The 12780-nt window shown below is 49.9% G+C and overlaps 1 protein-coding gene across 2 annotated transcripts in view; it reads right to left on the bottom strand.

The window, feature by feature from the left end:
* Positions 1-12780, bottom strand: part of sik3 (SIK family kinase 3) — a 29156-nt gene that overhangs the window by 3707 nt on the left and 12669 nt on the right. The window contains exons 3-20 of one of the 2 annotated variants that reach the window (XM_036536579.1): positions 11978-12041; positions 11203-11364; positions 10659-10783; positions 10447-10570; positions 9130-9248; positions 8656-8766; positions 7967-8101; positions 7787-7864; positions 7001-7110; positions 6701-6854; positions 6199-6351; positions 5308-5381; positions 4761-4892; positions 3379-3520; positions 1767-1886; positions 1049-1107; positions 847-956; positions 474-753 (exon numbers count right to left, since the gene is read on the bottom strand). In XM_036536579.1, the coding sequence (XP_036392472.1) occupies positions 474-753; positions 847-956; positions 1049-1107; positions 1767-1886; positions 3379-3520; positions 4761-4892; positions 5308-5381; positions 6199-6351; positions 6701-6854; positions 7001-7110; positions 7787-7864; positions 7967-8101; positions 8656-8766; positions 9130-9248; positions 10447-10570; positions 10659-10783; positions 11203-11364; positions 11978-12041 (2252 nt within the window). The remainder of the gene's footprint in view (positions 1-473; positions 754-846; positions 957-1048; positions 1108-1766; positions 1887-3378; positions 3521-4760; positions 4893-5307; positions 5382-6198; positions 6352-6700; positions 6855-7000; positions 7111-7786; positions 7865-7966; positions 8102-8655; positions 8767-9129; positions 9249-10446; positions 10571-10658; positions 10784-11202; positions 11365-11977; positions 12042-12780) is intronic. The other variant, XM_036536580.1, reaches the window with a different exon arrangement.

Genomic DNA, 12780 nt, shown 5'->3' with positions numbered 1-12780 from the left:
GTTATGTCCTTCGCCAGGAATCCGTTTGCTCTGAACCAATCATGCGATGGTCAAACCACTGGCATAGTTGTTTTTGTCCATAATCCCAACTGGCACTAGAACATTACATTCCAGCAAACTTCTTCAAAAGCCAGGCTGTTCTGCTGTTACAACCCATGGTGCTGTCCCATCAAAACAACTTCCACCACACAGTACAACGTCTTACAACACATTAATTACAGGCTTATAGAACATTTCAGTCAGCAAGTATCTGACTTCCCAGAAGTCAAAAGTAACTCAATTTGTATGAAACAAAACTTAAACAAAGAGTAAAAAATGTATTTTAAATCAACACAATAAAAGGAGCAAAGAAAGAGGGTCTTCAAATGTAGAGGTGTTAATACATATGAGAAAAAAAGTATAAAAAAGAAAAAAAAGAAATGAAATCCAGCAGTAAAGAGCAGTATGGAGTCTGCCGTGGCACAGCCAATCACCTGTGGGTCTCCGCACTGTCAGCACTTAGCTGTTTCCCCAGAACCCTGTGGCACGGCGTGGATAGGTAGCTCTGCCTCTGGACCCCGCCCCCCAGCTCCGCCTCCTGCACCTGAATGGTCACCTGCTGCTGGGGCATGGCCTGGGCCATACCAACATTGCGGGGGAGGCCGGGCTGTTGCTGGGGGAGGGCCATGCGGGGGAGACCAGTGGGGGGCGGGCTTCCACTGGGAGTCTGGTAGAGGGCGGCGCCGTGCTGGTACGATACAGAGGAGGGCCCACCTGGGGGGGGGGGGGCAGTTGAACGGGAAAAAAATTTTGTCAGAAGTCAAAGGAAAAAGAGAAAGAGGGAAGGAGAAAGGGAGAGATACTCACCATGTCCCTGCATCATCACCGAGCTGCCAGGGGGAGGGCTCTGATTGGGCTGTCTGAACAGGTGGTTGCTGGGATGCGTAGGAGGTGGGCTGGAGGGCTGGATACGTAACCTGAGAGACAGACGCAGTCTCAGATTCCCACAGCGCCAGCTACATCAGGTTACTGTGCATTTTGGTGTGATCAGTAATGTGTGGGATCATACCTCTGGAGCTGGTGAGTGAGGTGGCTGGGTTGGGTTTCTCCATGTCCCAGGGAGAGGGCCTGCAGAGGGGGAGACAGCTGGGGTGAGTGGACACCCTGCTGCGCAGACAGGATTCACACAAACACACCGCGAAGGCACTCTGCGCAGCTTCTCAACACAAGCTACTGACATGCAATATGAAAGTGGAGGAGTGTTCAGGATAAATATAACCTGGCCATACAGGATATCTTCAGTTTCATTCCATTACTTATGTACAGCACTTCTTTCCTTGTAAAGGATTTAAAGTTCTCTCCAAGCAAAACAGTTTGCAAAAATCTTTGGAAAAGGATACTGTGTTGCCTCTCACACTCCAAAAACCATGTACATGCATGTATGTGAGTCTGTGTGTTGACACGTGTGTGTGTGTGTGTGTGTGTGTGTGTGTGACTGTAAGTCTGTGAGTGTGTGTGTTTGTGTGTGTGTGTGTGTGTGTGTATATGTGTGTGTGTGCGTGTGTGTGTGTCTGTGTGTGTGTGTATGTGTGTGTGTGAGTGTAAGTCTGTGAGTGTGTGTGTGTGTGTGTGTGTGTGTGTGTGTGTGTGTGTGTGTGTGTGTGTGTGTCTGTGTGTGGGTGTGTGCGTGTCTGTGTGTGGGTGTGTGTGTGTCTGTGTGTGTGTGTGTGTGTGTGTGTGTGTGTGTGCGTCTGTGTGTGTGTGAGAGAGAGAGGCGTCAGCGTAACCTGTATCTGCTGGTGTAGAATCTGCTGCTCCTGCTGGTAAAGGACGTGCTGCTGCTGTGTGTGCTCCATCAGCCGCTCATCCTGCGGCCCGGAGTACATCTTCTGCAGCTGCTCACACTCCTGACACACACAGAGCCAGAGACACAGCAGTGAGCCACAGGCACAAACACACAGTCACAAAAAAACAGTCAAACAGGGAGAAACAGCAGAGTGGGCCTCACACACAAACACACAGTCACAAACACACAGTCAAACAGAGAGAAACAGCAGAGTGGGCCTCACACACAAACACACAGTCAAACAGAGAGAAACAGCAGAGTGGGCCTCACACACAAACACACAATCAAACAGAGAGAAACACCAGAGTGGGCCTCACACACAAACACACAGTCACAAACACACAGTCAAACAGAGAGAAACAGCAGACAGAAAAAATGGTGCACCACACAGAGACACGGCGCGGACAGAAACAGGGAAACGGCACAGACAGGTGCAGAAACAGTACAGACAGAATACGCAGAGAAGCATCACAGACAGTCAAGGAAAGAGGCCGCAGACAGAGAGAAAGAAACAGCACGGGTGGCCAACGAGAGAACACAACAGACACAGAAAGAAAACCACAGAGTATGAGAAACGACACAGACAGACAGAGAAGGCACGGTGGGTGACATAAAGAGAGCAGTGAGATGCAGCACAGAGAAACGGCACGGTGAGATTTACAAACAGCAAAATGAGACCGAGAGAAACGGCAGGGGGACAGACAGCACGGTGACACAGAGAGAAACAGCTTGCTAAAAATAGAACATTTAAGTAGCTGAAATGAATTCATCTCCCTGCTTTGTCCTGTACTTCTTACCAGCCCTTTTACATTGTGTTGACGTTTTGTCAAACTGGCTGTTAATGTCTTTTAATAAAAAACACTTTTAAAGGATCGATCTAAAAAAAGATCTCAATATAATTAATAAATAAAATGCACTTCTGCAGCAAAGTCTTCCAGCTAGATGAGGCAAAAGTTCACCGCGGAATGTAGCTGGTGCTGTAATTAAACTTGTAACCGGAGGGTTACAAGTTCAATCCCAAGGAGGTACCGTGCTGTGGTACCTCTGTCGTGTGACTAAAATCTCCAGCTCTACAAACGCATGAGAGGGAAAATTACGTTATGTAAGCCGACTTGGAGGACGGCTGTTGCTAAGAATGTATGTAAGATGAAGTAACTTCTTGACCATCCCAGAGAGAAATGCTGTCTGCTCTGTGACTCCCAGAGGCTCAAAATATTGTAAACCTTGTTGAAATACAAGAATCAGAGATATAAGTGCCGATAATGTACATGCTAATTATGTAAAAGTGCTGACATATTTTGGAACCTTTTCCTTAGTCAGAGCATTGGCATTTAACTCTGGTATATGACAAAGGCAGAGAAATCAGACAAGTGTATTTTCCTCATGCACAAAGGCTTGCTCTGCATTCCTAGTTGTGGGGAAAGAGACAGAGCAGAGTGCCTGGGAGGCCGCTTGGCTGATCTGAGAACAGCGGGTACCTGAAGGGGCTACCTGGCTGATCGACGGAAGGACAGACAGCTGAGACAGATGACAGATCTGGGAACGGTGGGTACCTGCTTGAGCTGCCGGATGAGGCTGCTGTTCTCCAGGTGGGCCTTGAAGGCCTGGATGGTGGCGGCTCCGTCAGAGAAGCGCCGCACCGGAGAGAACCGCTCCATGGGCAGGTGCAGCGTGTTGCAGTCCTTGTAGATGGACCTGTGTACCACATACACACACACGCAGACATACACAAGCACACACAGGCAAGCACACAGACCGCGCAGACACACACACACATACACACACACACAAACACACATAAACACACACAGACAAACACACATACACACACACACACACACACACACACACAAATGCACAATATGCACAGACACATATACAATTCCACACCCACATAGACAAAGAAAGACACACACAGAATGTTGTTTACAGTCTGGCGGGCTTATCGGCATTACCCTCAGTGTGCCAGCAGAGGTTACCCATCTCCCTCACCAGTGGAGACACAACGTCAGAGCATCACGGGTATAGCAGGACAGTTTATCAGCCCATCAATGCTGGGGAAACAGTGTTTCGGTCCAGCAGCAAATACCAGCACAGACCTGCACGATCAGTCCCTGACATGTTAGTGCGCCATGAGCTTTGTGCTTCAGTGTTGAGGATACAGTACCTGTAGACCCTCGTAGCAGTTTGGCCATGGACGTTACAGACTTGTTTGCACCTCTCCCAAAATCCATCACAGGGAGGCCAGGGGCATCAGCGTGAACCCTTGTGGCATCGTTGATGAGTGCCTTTGTCATCACCCTTTGTCTCACACTTGGTCATCTGATGCTTCAACAAGGCTCTGTTGCAATGTTCCAGCAACAGTGCCCCTCGCAATGACCGAAACTGTACGTCTGACCGAGTCTGTACCCGCCAGCCACGGCGAGGGTGCGTGTCAGCGGGTAGGGGATAGCAATGGAGGTCAGGACAAGGGTCCTTCTCCGTGAGAGAGCGCGAACATGTTTCTGTAGAGCAGTGAACGTGTGACAGATTTCCCCTCTCCCTGTCTCTCTACACTCCCCCCTTCTCTCTCTTTCTCCATCACTCTGCTCTTCTCTCTCCAACTCAAACACTCTCTCCTTTTCTTCTTCTCCTTCCCCTGCCTTGCCACACCATCCCTCTCCCCTCCTTTATCCCCATTCCTCTCTCTCCTGCCTTCTCTTCCTCTCTCTTTGTCCTCCAGCTCCCTCCTCTCTATCCCTCTCTCTTTTACTCCATTTGTATTCATCCCTCCTTCTCCCTTTTTCCCCTTCTCTTTGGCCCCCACCTCCTCCCCTTTCTCTTACTCCATTCCTCTCTCTCTCTCTCTCTCTCTCTCTCTCTCTCTGTCTCTCTCTCCCTCCGTGAGCGCGCTCAGTGTTGGGGCTTTGTGTGTCAGCTGAGTGTGGTCCCTCACCGGCTGTGCTGCTCCTGGCCCCACCCCCTCTGGCGGGAGCTCTGGGGCCGCTGCGTGTCGGGCGGGGGCTCAGCGGGCGGCGCGCTCATGGGCGCGTGCATCGTGTGCCGCTTGGAGCTCTTCGCCAGGTACCTGGGCCGCAGGGGGGGAGACAGGAAGCAGTATACACCCGTCATCTCTCTGACCTCGCGCGCGCCTCACGCGAGGCGCTGCGTTTCTGCAAACGCAGCCCCGTTCCGCAGGGGAAAACCCCTCCGAGCCGGAGCTGCTCTGTACAAGCGGAAGTGTACAGAAGCCAAGGGAGCCCAGGAGATTGAAAGGGAGAGAGATTTGGCAGCGACAGGGAAGATACTGGCTGATTTCTTATGCCAAAGCCAGCGCAGAGTGGAGGGGACGAACCACAGCGACAGCAGCACCCAGTGGCAGGAAGGAATACTGCAGCCTGTTTGAGCTCCCAGCAACCCAGGCGACCCACACACCTTTGCTCACCCTTGCTCACGCCCCCAAGCCAGCAGACCCCGCCTCCCTCCCCCAGCTCCACACTCACCTCTGCACCGCCTCCTGGTCCGGCTCTCCGTCCGAGCCCTCCTCATCCACGGGGGCGACGGCTGGAATGGGATGCTGGGAAAGGGAGAGAGGGACTGTGATGACAGGTCTTCTGAGTATCCTACTGCCATTCCCCAAACCCAAACCCCAATCAGACATATGGAACAGTACCAAAGGGCTTTGTAAATATGAAACACCCCCAGAGAAGCTTGTATTGATAACAGCAGTGAAACTTTCAGCTGCCAGTCAAGAACAGTAGAGAGAAACAGAGTATGCCTGGATTACCAATTTAATTCGACATATCCACATTTTTAGTGACAAATCAATTTTAGTTAAAGGAAACTGTGATAATGTTACAGAAAAACACTCACGCACTTAAACAGTGGTGTTTTGTCATAAGGTTACATGATGTTAATGAACTGGCTTGAATTTTGTGTATCTGTGGTTCATAAATCTTGATTTAGAAAGCTCAGGAATAAGTCACATGGGTTGACTGTGAAAATAAATCCTGCAAAACAAGTCACAGACGATATTTATGTGTGCAAATCTTTAGCAACATAAAAATTGGGTACATTATTAACTCTTAACATTGGGTTGGGGTAAGGGCTAAAGTAAGGTTTAGGGCTAGGGCTAGAGTTAGGGCTAGGTTAAAGGTTATAGTGAGAATAACCAATGGAGACGCACATCCAGCAGGGGGCAGTCAAGTGGAGGAAAACATCAATATTCTAAAAAGCTGACAGGAAGATAGGAAGTCTTGAAATAATGAAAGATAAAAGAGTGCTCTGGCACAGACTGGTAACACTGAGGCAAGTACCATTCTCCTGGTAATGCACCAGTTGGGTCCTGACAGACACACACACACACACATACACATACACATACACACACTCACGGGGCTCGTGACGAGCGGGGACTGTCCGCGCGGTCTCTTCAACAGTTGCTGGGCGTGCAGCTGGATGTTGGCCCCGCCGTCCGAGGCCCTGCGGCCCAGCGGCCCCATGCCGTTCAGCAGCTGCAGGGTGGGGGGCTGCAGGAGAGACTGCTCCTACAGGCAGAGACACGCGGAGTCAGCGCTGCTGCTATACAGGTACGGAGGAACCAGCTCGCAATGGGACACGCGCACGCACACACACACACACACACACACACACACATTCTCTTTCTCTCTCTCTCACACACACATAAATACACACACACACACACAAACACAGTATTTCAACACCACATCCCCCAAAGCCTTCCTTATCCACTTACCTCCCTCCCCCACCCTTTCAACTTTACTCTTCATTCTGTCCATCTTTCCAACACTCCCCCCTCTTCTCTGACACTCTCTCCATCCCCTATCCCCCCCCCACCCTCGTCATCCTCCCCACTCTCCCTCCCTCTCTCCTCGCCTTGTACTCCAGGTGCTGCGTGGGCTGCAGGCTCTGTGTGGGCACCAGGGTGTGGTCGTGCCCCATGTTGGGGGCCAGCGGGGGGAAGTGGGGCTGGGGGGCCGTTCGGGGGAACGCGGGGACCAGCTTCTGGAGCTCCTCCTGCATCTCCGCCCTGCAGGGAGGGGACAGCACAGGGCCGAAGGTCAGCAGACGGGCCTTCTACACGGGCCTGCGCAAAGCGCACTACCGCCACGCTGAAAGCTGACTGGAACTGGAACCGGAACAGGCAGACAGACGGGCAGGCGGCAGAGGTCCTACCTGGGGTCGGGGACTCCGACAGTGTGCCGGCGCATGGACAGGTATCGGGCCATGGCCTCGGGTGACGGCTCCTCCCCCTCGTCGCTGTCCAATGCCATGTTCCCATCCGGCTGAAGAGATGAGAGAGGGAGGGGTGTCAGACAATATGGCTTTACAATTCAAAACCAATTCAAGGGCCCTGATGCCACGCAATACCTATGACCATTCACTCATGGACAATTGGGATGCGAGTTTAAATCATACAGCGCAAATGTGAAATGTTTGGAAATTTTCTTATGACTATTCATTCAAATACTATTCATTCAACTATTGCCTCAGGTAGGTAACAACAGCTGTACTTCTACCGGTGGACAAACAACCCTTGCACACACATCTGTATGACTGTGTTCATTCACTGCACGGTCACTCATATTTTCAGTTGTAGAGCGCTTCCTTACAGCAGAGGATGCTCTGTTGAAGCTCTGTATGACCAAAAACATTGGGAAATTTCCCTAGCAATGAGCAATTGTCAGAATATGCTAATACCTGCAGTGTGCGACAGTTGTTTTTACTCCTTACATCTTTACCCTTGTCGTATACATCTGCAGTAGTTTTTTGCTCTTTTGTAAATGATATTTTCTCTAGGCATCTATGGTCTAAATAAATTCCAGAACCCCCTTCCTACAACGCAGTTGATAAGAGAAAAAGCAGGTAGATGCTCACTGCATTGTCGTAAAAGACAGGGGTGGAGTGTACTTGTATATTTGGCTGCACCTACGTGTGGGATTAAGGTGAACGTTGACCTACCTCCACAATCTGGTTCTCTGGGTTGATGAGCTGAACATGAGGGACGGTCATGCTAACTGGATTACCCGGCTGATCCGTCTACGTGAGAAAGAAAACGAGTGAGGTCACCCGAGGACCGCTCCACCTAACTGGCTTAATTCTAGCGTGGCAGTCAATTTTGGCCCGCTGACTGGCTGTTACCTGCACCGTGTTGATGGGGTAGCCAATGGGACGGGGCGTGGGCGGGGCGATGCGCAGGGTCTTGTGCCTCTTGAGCCGGTCACACAGCAGACTGTAGATGGCGCTGTAGTGATCATAGGCGTCTGTGTGCAGAGACTGGAGACAGGGAGAGAGATATTTACTTACATTTACATTTCTTCATTTGGCAGACACTTTTATCCAAAGCGACTTACAAGTGAGGCAGAGTACATCACAAGCAAAAAGCCGAAAAAGGAGTCAACAGTATTGACCAAGTTTCAATATTGGCCAGACAAGGTACAGCCTAGCTGGTAGAGATACAAGTGCATTAAACCGTTAGATTTGAATTTTTTGTAAAGGAAAACAAAGTTTAAGACATAAGAAATTGCTTTATCTGGTAGTGTTTCAGGCTGTCAGGTGAGCGCGGAACAGCTGTGTTTTTAGATGTTTCTTGAAGACAGCGAGGGGCTCAGCAGAACAGATTCACACCTAAATGAGTACGACTGGAGGATGGCTCCCTTTGTTAGGATGTTCCGCATTTACACTGAGCACGTTAGTCTGATTGGTACTGCCAAAACAAGCAGCATATTCCAGCAGACACTCCAAAATGACAAGCAAGGGGTTTAAAAATCATATTATTATCCAGAATGAATAACCTGTGCTGCCTGTCTGTTTGGCCACAGTGGCCGTACCTGTAGCGTGCGTTCTCGGTCCAGGCCCATCTCCGCCATGGCTATCAACACCTGCTCATTGATGAGCTCCACCTCGCGCTCCGACTTCACCTGCTCACACTCGGCTATCAACTGGGGGGAGGGGGAGAGGGAGGTAGGGGAGAGGACGGGGTGGGGATGGGGAGTGTTTCCAGGAAGAGAGAGGAAAGGTAAAGTTTGGAGAGGAGGATGACAGAGAGAAGAAAACAGAAATAATAAGCACTGGGTTTCACTGTACTCTGACATCACAGGACTCTGTCAAGCATTACATCAGCTGAACGGTGAGTCAGACCACAGGCTGTTACAAACTATGGGTGAGATAATGAATTAAAGAGAGACGGAGGGGCGTGCATACGAAGAGAGCACGCATGAGTGTGTGTGAGTGTGTGAGTGTGTGAGTGTGCGTGTGTGCGTGTGTGTGTGTGTGTGTGTGTGTTCCTGTATGGCAGCACTCACCCTGTCAAACTCAGGGTCTGGGTCTCCCTGTCTCATCCACTTGTTCTTGCAGATCTGCTCCATGGAGAGGCGCTTGCTGGGCTCCAACACCAACATGTGCCGGATCAGGTACTCGCAGTCTGGGACACACACACACGCGCGTGCACGCACGCACACATACATACACACACACACACACACACACACACACGCACACACACACACGCACACACGCGCACACGCGCACACACACACGCACACACGCACACACGCACACACACAACCACACAACCACACACATGCACACACACAAAGTGTTACTACACCGTGCCACCAAGACCACATATCATTAAATACACAACAAACACCTCCCTTACACTGCAGCCAGTCCAATTAGATTGCAGCTGCTACAATAACATAATCCAAAAAAGAGAAAACATAGCATTTTAGTGTTTTTTCTGGTCTGGACTCAACAATACGCACCTCCCACATTACAATCACCTATGGTAAACCAGACCACCAATCCACTTCAAGCAAAAGTGATTCCAAGGAAAAAAACATTCATTTTACTTATATGTAAGTGTAAATATGTTACATGTCATATTCTGAATCGCGTGTAATGCTTAACGGTTCACAGGCAACACAACAATTTACCACACGTGACATGGTGAAAAAATGAGCTAAAGCATCTGTATAAATTATCTTGTCACAATTTTGTCTAATACAAAAGGGAAGGAGCAACTAAGCATGCTCCTAAATTCGCACAATATACACTCACAAGTACCAACAAGTCTAGTATAAATTGCCTCAGTTACAGGAAACATATCAGAACAATCTGTAATGGCAGAAAATTCAACCAATGTGCAGTGAAATCACAGTGACCTTACCTTGCAAGAACACAAGTTAGGACATGCCTGTTTTTCTGTTATGCCACAGATAGCCATTCCTAGTTAAAGAATCAGGTAAGATAATCTACGGCCAAGTGTTTACAGGAGAAACTAGCAAAACAGCGCCACTTACGCACAGAGGTAGGAAACGGTACTGCAGCCACGAGCAGCCGAAGCCAGCAGAGCATAAATAAGGGATTTTTTTAACCAAGGCTGAAGTGGCTGCAGTCCAAAGAGGTAGCATGAGGCTAACACTGACGGCTCAAGAGAAGAGTCTAGTAAACCAACGTCCAGGTCATTTAAATACAAGCATTCTACTGTCACTGCTTAAAGGAGGCACAGTTCCCTTCCTCCCAGCGCCAGGTTGCGGCTTGTTTGAGGTCTCCCAGCACAGCAGAGCCAAGCGCAGCACAGCGCACGGTGAGGCACGTGGCAGTACTGCGGGCCTCACCTGTGGACATGAAGAAGGGGATCCGGAACTTTCCGCTCAGCACGCGGGCCCTCAGGTTCTGCAGAGTGCTGCCGTCGAAGGGCAGGGCGCCGCACACGAGGACGTACAGAACCACACCGAGACTCTGCGGGAGGGGAGGGACGAGCAGGGGTTAGCAGGACAATCTGAGGACAGGGTCAGACACGCAGGACAGGGCACACCGCAACACTCACCCAGATGTCCACCTTGGGCCCTTCGTACTCCTTCCCCTCGAAGAGCTCGGGCGCCGCGTAGGGGGGGCTGCCGCACCACGTCTTCAGCAGCTGGCCCCGCGAAAACATGTTGCTGAAGCCAAAATCTGACCGCGGGGAGGAGAGAGAGAGAGAGAGACACACAGAGAGAGGGGGAGAGAGAGAGAGAGCAGGGGGAAGGGTTTAGTCTAATTACATGCTCAACATGAATCATCAGCGTAGCCTCAAAACTGCAGGGGTATCATAGGAGTCCACTATGTACACAATGTGATACTGTTCTCTGGTTTTCATGCCATTACAGACTAGCAGCCAACCAGAATCTTTGTTCTAAACCTCACAAGAAAATTAGTCTTACACACCCAAGCCTTCAAACTTCAAAAACTGCCAGTTTTTGAGATTTCCCACAATACTCCTCAGTTCCTAGATTGGTCGCTGTGTCGTGTGATTGCCACGACAGCAAATTTATGGCCAAACAGAGGCTGCGCTGCATCCCCCCTCTGCCCCGCGGCCCCTCAGAGCACGCTACCTGCGATCTTGATGTTGAGGTTGTGGTCCAGCAGCAGGTTCTCGGCCTTCAGGTCGCGGTGTACGATGTTGCGGCAGTGGCAGAAGTGGACGGCCGCCACAATCTGCTTGAACTTCCGCCGCGCGTCCTTCTCCGCCATCCGCCCGTGTGCCACCAGGTGATCTGGGGACGGAGAGAAAGAGACAGAGAGAGAGAAAGAGAGAGAGAGAGAGAGAGAGAGAGAGAGAGAGAGAGTGAGTGAGTGAGTGAGTGACGGACAGGATGGAGAAAGAGGGAGGATGATGTGGACAGGGAGCAGGGGAGAGAGCAGGCTGGAGTTAGTGAGAGCTGCAAATGATCTATTAAATAACTTTTAAACATCTACAACATTGAATACAATATATCAATTATTCAGGATAGAAACAAACTGCAGTATGGCTTTGGGGGATGTCAAATTAATAATTTCTCCACCTAGAAGGCTCTCGTTGGTTTATAGGACATCAGCACAAAACCAAAGTACTGTCCTGCACAGTAATAAAAATGCTTCTGTGGTGAAATGTGGTAAGCAGCACATACATTTCTTATACAGGCATGCTAGATTAATAAAGGCATATTTATGAATGATGAGAAAAGTGCTTGCTTTTTTGTTGATATTGATGGTATGACAATAGCTACCTCAAATGTGAAGCCCCGACAAGACTAATGCAGTCGCGTTGACAACCGCCACGGTCCTCCACCCAGCCCTTTTTGAAAAACACAGACATACACAAACAGACACACACCCAAAAGCACTCACCAAATATCTCCCCACCGCTGGCATATTCGGTTACCAGGTAGATCATCCTCTCAGTTTCCATCACCTGTGGAACAGAAAACATACCATGAGACACACTCAACCACACAGACACGTTTAGATTAGCCCAATCTGGCTAACGGTCATGCAGTCGAGAATGAACAGTAAGGTAGCAGTAATCCTACACCATACACTTTATTCATCCGTTTACATAATAAGTGGCCAACTTTAGTCTGGGAGCCATGTAGGGCTTTGCCCCAAATACATGATTCTTTTATCATTCTTCAGGTTTAGTAACACACAGGTAAAGTGTTGTTTTGACCCATCCAATCTTTTTTCAAAAGAAAGTCCCCATTTCATGGTAAGAAAAGAATGTGGGGGGGGGGGGGTGGACGGCGTGTGGTGTGGCCAGGATAACAGGCTCGCGAGGAGGACATGAGGGTATGACAAGGAGAGATGCTCCCCAAAGACGAATCAGGCCTGCACAAAATATATATATATATATATATATATATAACTATAACTGACACAACCACCAAAGCGAAGTGACAGAAATGACATTCCAGGAGCGGCAAGGGGAAAGAACCAGGAGGGCACGCTTTGTGACTCGCAGTGAAAAGAACGTCTGAGCGGCCGAGACCCACAAAGAGACGGACGCGGACGGACGTGGAGCAAGCAGAATGACACGGATACAGGCTGATGGAGAGGGAGACACAGGGACATGCAGACGGGAAACAAAGTCAGACTGACAGACAGGGAGCAGTGGGGACAGATGAGGGGAGAGTGAGAGAGACAGGTGGACCGGG

Source organism: Megalops cyprinoides, chromosome 9, assembly GCF_013368585.1.
Source record: "Megalops cyprinoides isolate fMegCyp1 chromosome 9, fMegCyp1.pri, whole genome shotgun sequence".
Classification (NCBI taxonomy): domain Eukaryota; kingdom Metazoa; phylum Chordata; class Actinopteri; order Elopiformes; family Megalopidae; genus Megalops; species Megalops cyprinoides.
The sequence above is the reverse complement of the archived record's forward strand: the minus strand, read 5'-3'. Positions and strand labels throughout refer to the sequence as shown.